We start from the raw sequence: 14806 nt of genomic DNA, 5'->3' as shown, positions 1-14806 counted from the left end.
ACTATGGTGTACGGTCATAGACCTGCTCTACATATAAAGCGTCTTGAGATAACTTCTGTTGTGATTTGACGCTATACAAAAATAAATTGATTTGATTTGATTTGATTTAGTTATCGTGTCAGATCATTTTCAGGTAATATAAATTGTATATTGTAGAGTATTAGGGCCACATTGAAGAAAAATAAATAAATCTGAGCATTCAAGAATAAAGTCATAATATTACGAGAATAAAGTCATAAATGTAAGAGAAATAAAAGTTGTATATGTATTGCACTATATTTTTTAATTTTTAATTTTAAACGTGTAATTATGTATATGTATATATACATATATATATATAAATATATACTGTATATATATACATAATTACACGTTTGAAATTAAAAATTTAAAAAGTTTAAGAACAAATGTCTGCTGGTTACATCTAGCAGACATGTTGCTCAAAACAAATACATATTTTACATAAATTAAATTTTAAGGACTTCTGAAGGCACAAACTATTATCTGCATCAAAAATGAAGTTATGAAAAAAATGATTGGACAAAGAGCCAAATGGATTTCTTTCAAGAGAAATGCAGAAAGAAAAAATGTTGGCTGTAAAGAAACAGCAACGAGTGATAGAAAACTCTGCTCGTTTGTGTGTGACGAAGCTGTTTTAGTGAGGAAAGCTGAAAGGACAGAGACCGACTGACAAACGCTCTCCTGCTCTGAACATGAACTCTGGACTTTGTGGTGTTTCAGGAGGCCTCAGTTATTCTCTCATAGTAGTTTCACATGTTCTCCACCAGCTGTGTCTGATACTCTGGAATGAAGACAGGAAGAAAAGACTTTGTTCACGTTAGTTTATTCATCATGTGAAGCGTCACTTTGTTCACACATCCCATCAGTAAAGTCTGTTAAAGGATTCAATGATCTCATGTTCACCATCAGCTGGTTTGACCAGAATCTCAGCCATGAGAAAGAGAATAATGAATGATCTCCTTATTGATTATGATCAGGAGGATTACACTTCTACAATACCTCAGAACAACAACAACTACATCACATCAATGTGATTATAGATCTCTTTACAAAGAGTCTTGTTCTAATTAGCGATCTGAGAATTTAACCCTCTGTCCCTTAAATGACTTCTGTCTATTTGAGTTTACACAACTCAGCAGAGTCTCCATCATCAGAATTGTAAAACCTTAATCCAGCATAGAGAGGCTCAGTGAATGTGGTCTGGACTCTGTGGAGGAGAGTCATGGTTTCAGAGACGCTGTAGAAGGACAGAATACCTGCACTGTGATCCAGGTACACTCCTACTCTGGAGGACTGAGGACCTGAGACGGGAGTTTCAACACTGTTGTGCTTAAATATATAACTGATATCGTCACAATCTAACATCCAAGATTTGTCATTGTATCCAAATAGACATCCACCCCCTGCTCTGCTGATATTCTTGTATGTGACTGCTACAATAACTCTTCTCCCTCTCCTCTCCACCTCCCAGTAACAACGTCCAGTCAGACTCTCTCTACTCAGGACCTGCCAACAATTAACGAATCTGTCTGGGTGACTAGGATAAGACTGTTTTCTTCTCATTACTGTTGCTTTTCTGTTCCCCTCAGATAATAACAGCCATGTGTGTGCTGTGTTTGGATCCAGTGTGATTTCTCGTGAATACTGTAAGAACCCAGCTCTGATCTTGGGCTCTGGTTGTTGCAGTAAAACATCCACTTCAGTCCCTCTCAGAGAGACGTTTGTCCATTTCTCTCTCAGAACGTCCTGTAGTTTATCTCTGACTTCTGACACAGCCGCCGTCACGTCCTCAAAGTAGCTCAGAGGACGGATATTGATGCTGGATGTAGACTCGCTGAGCGGTGACAGTGAGGGGTAGTTGTGTAGAAACTGATTGTGATCCTCTGTGTGTGACAGCAGCTTCAGCTCAGCGTCTCTCCTCTTCAGCTCAGTGATCTCCTGCTCCAGCTTCTCCTGAAGCTCTTTGACTAGACTCACTTCCCTTTCCTGCTGGGATCTGACCTGCTGCTTCACATCACAGCTTCTTTTCTCCATGAGACGGATCAGCTCGGTGAAGATCTTCTCACTGTCCTCCACTGCTTTATCAGCAGAGCGATTGACAGCCTTCACCTCCTGTTGGAGCAGCTTCACATCTTTCTCTCTGTCCTGGATCCTCTGCTGGATGTTGAGTCGACTCACCTCCAGCTCTCTCTGCCTCTCGGTCCTTTCTGCTGCAGCTGAGACGGTGTCGTGGCCTTTATGTTCATCCACAGAGCAGAGATAACAGATACACTGCTGATCAGTACGACAGAACATCTTCATCACCTCATCGTGACGAGAGCAGATGTTCTCCTGGAGCTTCTTGGAGGGCTCCACCAGCTTGTGTTTCTTTAATGGAGCCACATCATAATGAGGCTGGAGGTGTTTCTCACAGTAAGAGACCAGACACACCAGACAGGACTTGAAGGCTTTCAGTTTCCTCCCAGTGCAGAAATCACAGGCCACATCTTCAGGTCCAGCATAGCAGTGATCAGCAGGAGCAGCTTGGAGTCCAGTCTTCTTCAGTTCCTCCACTAAATCTGATATTATGGTGTTTTTCATCAGGACAGGCCTCGGTGTGAAGGTCTGCCTACACTGAGGGCAGCTGTAGATCTTCTTCTCATCCTCTCCATCCCAGAAGCCTTTAATACAGTTCATGCAGTAGCTGTGTCCACAGGAAGTAGCCACCGGATCCTTCAGTAGATCCAGACAGATGGAACAAGAGAACCTTTCGTGGTCCAGCTGAACTCCTTGCTGCGCCATTTCACCTCTCAGAGACGACGACTGTCTGAGTCTCACTTCCTGAGAAGTGAAACTAGTTTGAGCTCTGATCTAAACAACATGTGCACTGAATGCAGCCTGTCAGCTCTCACTGCACCACCATGTCGGTTACACCCATCTTCAAAACTGTAGATCTGAAGGGGAGGGAACGAGGAAATAAGAGGACCGAGTGCAACTGGTTGTGTTTGAGAGGAGGAAGAGGAGGGAGAGGAGGAAGAGGAGGGAGGAGTTATCAGGCTCTGCTTCATTCCAGGAAGAGGAGCGGCACTTTGTTTCCTCAGTTACAACAGAGCCTCGGTTACAACACGCTCTTTAGTTGTGAAATACTTCTCGGCTAATGTAATGATAGAGCTGCAGCTTTAACAGAGTACTTTTACAGTGTGGTATTAGTACTTCTACTGATCTGAATACTTCCTCCACCACTGTTGATATGAGTATAAATCTGCATGTAGTGAGCAGTGAGATCTCACCTGACAACATGTGACTGGACCCTTCAGTCTTCTTCACCAAGTTCATCCTGTAATGTCAGAGTTAGGAACACAGAAATCAATGTAATACTTTACTTTTCTTTCAAAATAAAATGTGTCAGAGGTAATAGAACTGACATTCAACTGATAAGATCTTAGTAAACATGTTGTTCCTATAAAGAGCTGATGGTAAAAACACAGTAACACAAAATGTGGTGTACAAATTCACGCTTTTCGTTTTACTGAAAACACCCGTTAATTTGAAATGTAACTAAATTAACTTACTTTCTTTTAATACATGAATAGTAATACATTAATTGTGATTGAAATTTGGGAACTAAAAACAAGTTTATGAGCAGCAGAAGATGAAGAAAGAAACAGTTTTATACACTAACGTTTCTGAAAGCATTAAAAATATTCAAATACAGACACACTAAAAAAAAAGTATAAAAAATAAAATAATAATTTAAAATGTTCGTTAAAGGGACTGTTTGTAAGAATCAGAAATGTCTTGTTAACAGCGACACCTGTGGCCGTTAAGTCAACTAAAGTCAGCGTCCTGTTGCTCGTGCTTGTGCTCGCTCTACATAGACATGAAGGAGCATCTCTCAACACAGTGAGGAGACACACGTCAGCTAAAAGCACAATATCACTCTATATTTCAGCTGCTTGGCAGTAATGTTAGCTGACCAGACCAAGGTCTCTCCATGAATCAAGGCTGATCCTAGTGTTGGCTTTTCCTGCTTCAGGATCAATAACTCAGAACAGAAACGTTAAAACACCAACGAGGGCTCTTTCTAACCGTAGTGAGGTAGACAACGAGCTACAACCTCATTTTAATCAACACATAACACATTACATCGGTCTCTGTGTGCAGCCGGCGGTGAGACGAGCTGTCAGGGACCGTCTATAAAGTGCAATTTTGGTGGTACTACACTGCATTATACTGACGTTATTGAATATTTAGCCTACTAAAAATTCGAAAGAATTGCACTTTATAGACGTTCCCTGACAGCTCGTCTCACAGCCGGCTGCACATAGAGACCGATGTAATGTGTTATGTGTGATTAAAATGAGGTTGTAGCTCGTTGTCTACCTCACTACGGTTAGAAAGAGCCCTCGTTGGTGTTTTAACAACATTTCTGTTATGAGTTATTGATCCAGGAAGTTTGAATCTGTCAATATCTTTCCAACTTTACCGATGTACATCATCTAGCGGGGCTCCGTACATCAGGAATGCGTGGACTGTCAGGAATGATTGGAAGAAGTGCTCTATGAAGTAACTCGTTACTAACTTGAGGGAACGAGTTAATAAAGATGTTCTAGGGGTCGGGGGGCTCCGTAGAAACGTTTTCTCGGAAAATTAAGATTTTTTTTTAGGAATTTCTTCAAACAACTTTGAATATTTTCACTTAGAGAAACTATGCTACAAAAAGTTGAATACTTCCAAGTTTATTTTATGAAGTAGACTTAGGTGACGTTATATTTCCCAAGTATACTTTATGTAGGAAGTATACTAATATCAATGTACTAGTAGTATTCTTCTAAGTGTACTACATTAATACTTCTTGGGACCGTTCTTGGTCCGTCCAAAAGTAAGGCAAGAGGGGAACCCCGTGCGTCGGCCTCCGATGCCGAGCGGCGCCGACCAAGCGGCGGTAATTGACGAGTTGAGAGACAGAATGTGTTTGTACAGTAGCCCAGAACGGACAAACCAAAAATGCCCTTTGCATTTTTTACGTTACCTGAAGGCCACCGTAGTTCTCCGACACGCTTGTGAATGCTAAACCGAGGTGCCGCAAGCCGCCGTCTCACTTCCGGTGCTCCTAAAGTAGTGTTATTACGGCGTTTACCACGGTTTTGCACTCGGCGGCTCACGTTACCGCAGTCTAGGAAAAAGGGAGGAGTGAGCGGAGGGGTGCTCAGTTGGTTGCAATCTGCAACCACGCCACTAGATGCCGCCAAATCCTGCACACTGGACCAGGAGTCGCTGGATAAAACACATCAGGCCAACACTTTTATTGATTATCAGACGGAACTGGTGGCTCTGGTTTAAGAACTGGTCCCAGTCAGTCATCATTTAATCAGCCGATTCACACAAACAAACTTCTCTGTTGGTAACCATGGTGACGTGTTTAGTGGGCGGAGGGTTAAGTGGAGGCTAGCAAGTATTGTTGACTTGTTTTTTTAACAATGGCTGAAGAAAATCCTAGTTTCTCTCAACATGTGCCGTCACTCACTCTCCAGGATCACCAGTGGTAGTTGAGAAAGTTAACGTTAACCAACGGGACCAGATTAGCCGACCCCTTCACCGCTGGAACTGGGCGGCTGTGACTCGGAGGGTAGAGCAGGTCGTCCACCAATTGGAAGGTCGGTGGTTCGATCCCCGGCTGCTCCAGGTCACATGTCGATGTGTCCTTGAGCAAGACACTTAACCCCAAATTGCTCCCGAAGGCAGAGCCATCGGTGTGTGAATGAGTATTTAGATCAGATCCTGATGGGCAAAGTTGGCACCTTAGTAGCCTCTGCCATCGTTGGGGTGAACGGGTGAATGCTGACATGTAGTGTAAAGAGCTTTGAGTGGACGGAAGACTAGAAAAGTGCTAAATAAATGCAAGTCCATTTAACATTTACTGCAGGAGGAGGAGACGGCTGGCTAACGTTGGCTAGCTGACGCCTGCTCTCCTCCCGGTGAAGTCGTCTCCTAGCGGCGAGGAGTGAGGCAGAGGGACCGTGACCCGGCGCTGTCCTCTGTTGGACTCATTTCTTGTAGCGTGGTGGAATTAGTGAGCTAAATGAGTTAACTAGCCAGCCGTCCGACCAGCGGGCTGGTGACCAACGGCAGCGCTGTAAAGATAAATTGAGGGCGTATAAATCTCTGGATGTCTCTAGTTAACTATCCTTCAGTAAAGTCAGTCAGAAAGAGAGTCGGACAATATCGGAGAAGCGTTTCAGAGACGGAGAGAAAGGGTTGCTAATAGTTTAGCCTTCTGTTAACCACAATCGTGACCGATATTAGCAAGATTTACTCTCTCTCCGATATTGTATCTCGCTAGAGCCTCCAATCACAGTTTGTCATCTCTAATGTTGTGATATCTGGATTCTGACAGCCAACAACACAGCAAGAGGACATTTTAGATGTGTAACTTTAGCCCACTGCTAGCGTTAGTTAGCCTCCAGTCTTTCCTTTGTTTACCCTCCAGCTAACACCGTGACCTCATCATGACCTCATCATGACGTCATCATGACCTCATCATGACCTCATAATGACCTCATAATGACCTCATCATGACCTCATCATGACCTCATAATGACGTCATGATTACGTCATCATGACGTCATCATGACGTGGGCTGGACCTGAGAAGAAGAAGAAGAAGAGAGCACTGCACCACTTCCTGTTTTCTTGTTAAGTTTTTTATTATGCTTAAAAAAGAAAATTAAAAGACAGAGGAGGTGGTGATCAAAGAAAAAAAATATATATATATTCATATTCAAATATCTTTATACTTTTCTATTCATATATGATTAACAATGCAAAGAAAATAATTCCCGTAGTAGTAGTGCTTAAGTAAAGTTCAATATAGACTTTTATTATAACAAAATAGGCAGTTTACCGAGGGTTAAATATCTGTCAAAATCTCATTGTACAATAATAACCTGCGCGTTCGGGACACACCTGCGGACACCTGGAGGTGGCAGCTCGTCTCCAGGCGCACAAAGCATCACATGATCGACATCGTTTTTCATGGTAAGACACTGACGACGCTGACGGGCGTCTGACGGGGTTCGAACTCGCGTCACAAGAGGGCGCCGCTCCGAACAACACAACCCCAAACACACCGATGATAATAATAATAATAATAATAATAATAATAATAATAATAAAAATATCAGTTCAGTTAAATCAAGTGTATTTAAAGTTTAAAATCAGTGTTACACTTTCATCTCGTCAAGTCAATCTGTCTTTAAAGACTTATTCAATTAGATGAAGAGAATATCTCAAGCTGCTTTCAATGAAGAAAAATAAACTATATTTGATCATTTTGACAAAACAATCTCATGACGGAGAAATCTTGCAGTTTCCCTGTAATTCTCATATCATCATTTTCACATATTGTTTTATTTGTAATTATAAAATAAAGAACTTGTATTTTTATGATATTTTTCTCATAATTAACAGATTTTAATTAAAAAAAAAGATCCTTATTACAAGATGATGTTCTCAGGATTATAAGATAATGAGCTTCTTCTAATTATAAAGTTGTTTTTGTTTGTTGTATGTATTATTTTTTAACAATTTGTGACAGTAATTCTGCATTTTCGCACACTGAGTAATTATATTTTCGTAATCATGAGATAAAGATATTTTTTTTATTGTAATTAGGATTATTTTCTTGGAATTATTTTAATTAATTTCTTGATTATGAGATATTTTTCTCTGGAACACAACCACACACACACACACACAATACTCCGTTGCTATACAACACAGTGTTTGTTGACGTCCCTCTCTGTACAGTGAGTTACATCCATCAGTGAGGTTGTTGTACTCACCTGTCTGGACGTCATTCTGGGAGTCTCGTGCACCATGAAGTCCTCCATGATCTGCTCCAGGATCAACTCTGCTGCTCCTCAAACTTTTCAGACATGTTGAGCTGAATGAGGCTCTGCAGTCACATCAGGGATTATTGTCACAAACAGCAGAAAGGCCTCACACACACACACACACACACACACACACACACGCGCACACACACACACACACACACACACACACACACACACACACACACACACACACACACACACACACACACACACACACTGACAGTAAAGGTTCCTCAGAGAACACACAAGTCATCGCTGGAGGATCCACCATGAGCATGTTAGCATGTTAGCATGTTAGCAGGTCGGCCAGATCCAGCATGCACCTTGTTGGTCTGCAACATCTAGGGTGTGATTGATTTGGGTCACAGAGCGTGCTGGCAGGGTGGTGCATTAAATCAGTGACAGTCTGGTTCCTCACTAAATAACTATAACTAAAGAACTAATATTGGTTTGACACCATTTACCGTGATGTATGACACAATGTACTTTTACTACAAAGGTTTTTATCAGACTAAAAAGATGTTCTCAACTGAAACTGGAGACAAACTGAGTTGAGGTGCTTTAACCTCCACTACTGATATTTATTGATCGGTGCTATCGACACAATTCTTCACCAAAAAAAAAGCATCAATATGAGAATAACCTTCTGACACACAACCCAAACACACTGTGGTCAACCTGAACTTCAGCAGCTGGCAGAAAAAACAAGTAAAGTTAGTAGAAAATCTACTAGAACAGTGTTAAAACATTAAAAACACAGGTGAGGTTTTTAAAAAGTGAAATGAAGGAGGACATACAGTAAACGCCTCGGTTAGTGAGACACAAGCCAAACTACCACCAGGAAAATCACTCATTTCTGTTTACTAAAAAAAGGAGAATTCACTTTGACTAAGAGAAGTCCGACACCCTGACCATGATGTATGAGACATTATAAAGTTTCTGATGGGCTTAAAAACATGGTTTAAAACATGCAGACAGACTGAGTAGAGGAGCTTTAACCTCCACTACATCCCTGGTTAGCAGGATGAGGGCGCCCTCTTGTGTTGTGCATCAGGTTTCACATTTCTCTTGTTGTTAACCTGCTATGATGTTCACTGCAGGAAGACATGTCAAAACTTCACTGAGCCTTTGGCAGCTTCAAACAACATCAGTAAAGAGACATTTAAATAGATGTAATATCACACTATGTCAGTTTGTTCACAGGAGTCACACCCTGTAACACTGATGCTGCATTCAGGTCACATGGGAAAGATGGTAGAGAGGAGTTTGGACTTTAGCTCTCAGGTTGTAAATAGTATTAAGGAATGTGAGATTTGAGGCTGTAGGTTAACATTTCTCTGATTTAACAACATGGAAATATTAGTAACCAAATGTTAAGAATCATCTACACAATGTTCCTTAACAAGGACTTCACAACACTTCTTCACACCCAAACTTGACCCAATGAATTCTGACTGTTTATCCAGTTTTAGGTTATGAGTAATAAATCCTCTTTATTGACTCAGAGCACAAAGAAAATGTCGGCTGTAAGAAACAGTAACGAGTGATAGAAAACTCTGCTCGTTTGTGTGTGACGAAGCTGTTTTAGTGAGGAAAGCTGAAAGGACAGAGACCGACTGACAAACGCTCTCCTGCTCTGAACATGAACTCTGGACTTTGTGGTGTTTCAGGAGGCCTCAGTTATTCTCTCATAGTAGTTTCACATGTTCTCCACCAGCTGTGTCTGATACTCTGGAATGAAGACAGGAAGAAAAGACTTAGTTCATTCTTGTTTATTGATTATAGAAACCTTCAGTTTGTTCACACATCCCATCAGTAAAGTCTGTTAAATGACTCTTGTTCAATGATTTCACGTACAGATTCATTTCCATCCACACAATCAGTTTGTTTGAGCAGAATCTCAGCGATGTAACAGAGAATAATGATTTCCTTATTGATTATGATCATGATAATTACAGTTTTCATTAAACATCTTAGTATCTCGTTTGTACGTCGATCTGGACGACAACATTTAGTCCGCCCAACAAATAAATGTGATTCTAGATATCTTTACAAAAAGTGGTGAGAACAGAATATCTACGATAAGAAATAAATCACTAGACCTTCCTTTAAGACCCGTGCAGTGGAAGAGAAACAACAACACAACAAAGATCATCATGAGCAGTGAAACAGACACAGGAAGGAGCGCCACCTGAAGACACTCACACATTTACAGAACAACTCGTGAGAAGATGTCAAAGCAAAGAGTGTAGAAGCAAAGAGACGCAACTCTGCTGCTCTTTTGAAAACAAGTAGAGCCCATAATGTTTGATTGACAGCTGATCTCTGTGCAGTGAAGACATGAAAAGAACAAGACTCAGTCTAAAGCGAGTATATGTCTGGACCGTATCTGGTCAGGATGTGAATTTGTGGCTAAATTGTTCCACAAATAGTCAGTGGTCATGTCTATGATGATTTGTGAACAGTTTTTTTCCACTTGTATCTTAATGTTTGATTGAAAGACAACTTATAATGAAGCAAATTGCATTCAGTAATAGTAAATGGTAACATTTACTAGTCATACATTTTATAGAAGGTGAAAAGGTATCAGCATGACATACAGTCTGCAAGGTTAGGCAACAAGGCAGCTTTATTTGTAGAGCACATTTCAGCAACAGGGCAATTCAAAGTGCTTTACATAAACATTTAAGAACATTGAGACAAAGTGCAAAAGAACATTAAGACATAATTAAAACATTTATAAAAACATTAAAGATTAGAAAATAAAAACAAGCTAAAAATAAAAGCTAGGATAGAAGCTAAAATAGAATATAACACACAAGAGTGAAAGCTCTAGTGCAGTATATAAGATCATTATCTGGTTTAATAAAAGGCAGCAGCAGCAAACAGGAACGTTTGAAGCTTTGATTTAAAAGAACTCAGAGTTGGAGGTCCTGCAGGTTTCTGGGAGCTTGTTCCAAATATTTGGTGAATAAAAACTGAACGCTGCTTCTGCATGTTTAGGTTAAAAGTATTTCAGTATTTTATTAAAGCATGTGTATCAAAAGCATTCATCATATAAGTGATGTGTAACAATATATACATACTTACAAAGTTGATGTCATCACTGTTGTTGTTGCTGCTGTATTTACTCCTAGATGGAGTGTTAAAGGAGCAGCTGCACAGTCTGGCACTGATCGATCCAAACTCCATTCAGAAAACAAGCATTTTAAAAGTTGTTTGCTTGTCGTCTTGGTAACAGACCTGACAAAGCATGAATTTGGTCTTTTTACTAATCAACATCATAATGTCGTTATTTCGGCATCACTTTTGATCCGTTTATTGTAATTAAATCACAGCAGTCTGTTTATTTTGGGTTCATACCGCAGTAGCGACGTGTGTCTTGCTAATTTAAGCTTCTCGCTTGGTGTGAATGCACGGTAACACAATACGAAGCAACAACGTAACGTAACTTAAAGGAACATAAACAACAGCACATGCACAACAACAGCACGATGTAATGATTCAATGAACCGCTGACACGCTCCCCAGAAAACATGAACACTGAACTGTTCTCCACCTTTTCATTTAGAAAGAGCAACAACCAATGAGGAACCTCCAACAGTCGGCCGACCAATCCTGTAACTTCATCAGTCAGTCAGTCAGTCAGTGACAGACTTTAGTGTTTGTAGGGCTGGCCCTCTGCGGTGCAGCCACAAATCAGCTCTGCAGCAACAATGATGGACACCAGAGAAGTTGAAGAGTTAAAACACAGAGTTGAACCCTCAAATGACTTCTGTCTATTTCAGTTTACACAACTCAGCAGTGTTTGCATGATCGTTATAAAGCCTAAGTCCAGCATTGAGAGGCTCAGTGAATGTGGTCTGGACTCTGTGGAGGAGAGTCATGGTTTCAGAGACGCTGTAGAAGGACAGAATACCTGCACTGTGATCCAGGTACACTCCTACTCTGGAGGACAGAGGACCTGAGACGGGAGTTTGGACACTGTTGTACTGAAATCTATAACTCTTATTGTTACAATCTAAAGTCCAAGATTTGTCATTGTATCCAAATCTACATTCACCCCTCCCTGCTCTCCTGATACTCTTGTATGCGACTGCTACATGAACTCCATCTCCTCTCCACTCCACCTCCCAGTAACAACGTCCAGTCAGACTCTCTCTACTCAGGACCTGCCAACATACAGTGAATCTGTCTGGGTGACTAGAATAAGACAGATGTTCTGTCATTACTGTTGCTTTTCTGTTCCCCTCAGATAATAACAGCAGTTTGTCTGCTGTGTTTGGATCCAGTGTGATTTCTCGTGAATACTGTAAGAATCCAGCTCTGGTCTTGGGCTCTGGTTGTGGCAGTAAAACATCCACTTCAGTCACTGTCTGTGAGACGTTTGTCCATTTCTCTCTCAGAACGTCCTGTAGTTTATCTCTGACTTCTGACACAGCCGCCGTCACGTCCTCAAAGAAGCTCAGAGGACGGATATTGATGCTGGATGTAGACTCGCTGAGCGGTGACAGTGACGGGTAGCTATATAAAAACTGACTGTGATCCTCTGTGTGTGACAGCAGCTTCAGCTCAGCGTCTCTCCTCTTCAGCTCAGTGATCTCCTGCTCCAGCTTCTCCTGAAGCTCTTTGACTCGACTCACTTCACTTTTCTGCTGGGATCTGACCTGCTGCTTCACATCACAGCTTCTTTTCTCCATGAGACGGATCAGCTCGGTGAAGATCTTCTCACTGTCCTCCACTGCTTTATCAGCAGAGCGATTGACAGCCTCCACCTCCTGTTGGAGCAGCTTCATATCTTTCTCTCTGTCCTGGATCCTCTGCTGGATGTTGAGTCGACTCACCTCCAGCTCTCTCTGCCTCTCGGTCCTTTCTGCTGCAGCTGAGACGGTGTCGTGGCCTTTATGTTCATCCACAGAGCAGAGATAACAGATACACTGCCGATCAGTACGACAGAACATCTTCATCACCTCGTCGTGACGAGAGCAGATGTTCTCCTGGAGCTTCTTGGAGGGCTCCACCAGCTTGTGTTTCTTTAATGGAGCCACATCATAATGAGGCTGGAGGTGTTTCTCACAGTAAGAGGCCAGACACACCAGACAGGACTTGAAGGCTTTCAGTTTCCTCCCAGTGCAGAAATCACAGGCCACATCTTCAGGTCCAGCATAGCAGTGATCAGCAGGAGCAGCTTGGAGTCCAGTCTTCTTCAGTTCCTCCACTAAATCTGCTAACATGGTGTTTTTCAGCAGGACAGGCCTCGGTGTGAAGGTCTGCCTACACTGAGGGCAGCTGTAGATCTTCTTCTCATCCTCTCCATCCCAGAAGCCTTTAATACAGTTCATGCAGTAGCTGTGTCCACAGGAAGTAGTCACCGGATCCTTCAGTAGATCCAGACAGATGGAACAAGAGAACCTTTCGTGGTCCAGCTGAACTCCTTGCTGCGCCATTTCACCTCTCAGAGACGACGACTGTCTGAGTCTCACTTCCTGAGAAGTGAAACTAGTTTGAGCTCTGATCTAAACAACATGTGCACTGAATGCAGCCTGTCAGCTCTCACTGCACCACCACGTCGGTTACACCCATCTTCAAAACTGTAGATCTGAAGGGGAGGGAACGAGGAAATAAGAGGACAGAGTGCAGCTTGGTGTGTTTGAGAGGAGGAAGAGGAGGAAGAGGAGGAAGAGGAGGGAGGGGCTATCAGGCTCTGCTTCATTCCAGGAAGAGGAGTGGTTAGAGAGAGATACGAGTGGTTTGTTTACAATCTAGAGATCATTTCTCAGTTCAAAACACCGGAGCCATAAGCTTTTAGGAGGTGAACTCTTCTTGGTACCTCTGGGTTTGGAGACAGCTCCTCAGTTTACAGAATTAGCTCTTCTTTTTCCCTGAAATACTGTTTGATGATGCTGATACAGCAGATGAAAAATAGAAGAATGAATCACTGCTGTAGAAGGAATGAAATCCCCAAATAGGTTTTACTTGTGGCCTTATAATAAGTATATCCTAAACAAACAAATGCAAACTACATGAAAACAATCAGTGTGATAAAGGACCAGTGAGTAACAATTAGGGGGATCTATTGGCAGAAATGGAATATAATATTAATAAGTATGTTTTCTTTAGTGTCTAATCACCTGAAAATAAGAATCATGTTTTCGTGACCTTGGAATGATCCGTTAAGAGAGCGGGTCTTCTTCAGGGAGTCCGCCATGATGCACCGCAATGTTTCTACAGTAGCCCAGAACGGCTTGGGCCGGAGTCGATAACGTAACTCGCTCCCGTCGTCGCTGCTCTCTCTCTCTCTCTTGCTTCACCACTCACTTCCCTCGTACACACACACACTCTAAGCACTGGCTCTGCTCCAGATGACCTACGCTGCTCTTACAACAACTGTCTCTAGAGAGGGTCATTTGCGTTTTCGCGTCGGCCACCGTAGCTCTCCAACACGCTTGGCACACGGGAGAGGCTTCAGGCGGTTGCAGTCTCAAACTCACTGCTAGATATACCACCAGATCCTACACACTGTTCCTTTAATGCCATTTTCCTAAAAAAACAGATCCCTCTGCGTCACTTCTCGGTGGCAGTAAACACGTTAATGTTGTGAATTAAACAAATATGCTTGTTTAGATTCAGGCAACAAAACCACTTAGTTAGATTTAGGAAAAAATCAACATGGTTGGGCTTAAAGCTACTATGTTTGGACAGTGAAAATGAAACTGAATTTTGTAACGCACAGGACACGAACAGCGGTCTCTGGATGAAAGCCCTGTTGTTTGTTGTTAAATCAAAGAACACCTATAGGTTACAAAATGAATTCTATTAAATATCAATGATGGATTATAAACATACAACGGCCGTCCTCGGTGCAGCCTGACCAGGATGAATTAGGAAAGAGACAGAACTCAGACAATT

At 41.9% G+C, this 14806-nt stretch overlaps 2 protein-coding genes across 2 annotated transcripts; both read right to left on the bottom strand.

Moving 5' to 3' along the window:
- Nucleotides 1-828: 828 nt before the first annotated feature.
- Nucleotides 829-6461, bottom strand: LOC141776401 (tripartite motif-containing protein 16-like). Its single transcript, XM_074649931.1, has 2 exons — nt 5033-6461; nt 829-3337 (listed from the first exon to the last, which is right to left on the bottom strand). The coding sequence occupies exon 2, from the start codon at nt 2800-2802 to the stop codon at nt 1135-1137; it is 1668 nt and encodes a 555-aa protein (XP_074506032.1). The 5' UTR covers nt 2803-3337; nt 5033-6461; the 3' UTR covers nt 829-1134.
- A 3193-nt stretch (nt 6462-9654) lies between these two features.
- LOC141776400 (tripartite motif-containing protein 16-like) lies at nt 9655-13468 on the bottom strand. Its single transcript, XM_074649930.1, has one exon. The coding sequence runs from the start codon at nt 13342-13344 to the stop codon at nt 11677-11679; it is 1668 nt and encodes a 555-aa protein (XP_074506031.1). The 5' UTR covers nt 13345-13468; the 3' UTR covers nt 9655-11676.
- Between the last annotated feature and the right edge of the window lie 1338 nt (nt 13469-14806).

The sequence above is a fragment of the Sebastes fasciatus genome, chromosome 11 (assembly GCF_043250625.1).
Source record: "Sebastes fasciatus isolate fSebFas1 chromosome 11, fSebFas1.pri, whole genome shotgun sequence".
NCBI classification, from domain to species: Eukaryota; Metazoa; Chordata; class Actinopteri; order Perciformes; family Sebastidae; genus Sebastes; species Sebastes fasciatus.
Note: the sequence above shows the minus strand (reverse complement) of the source record. Positions and strands in the feature narration are given on the sequence as shown.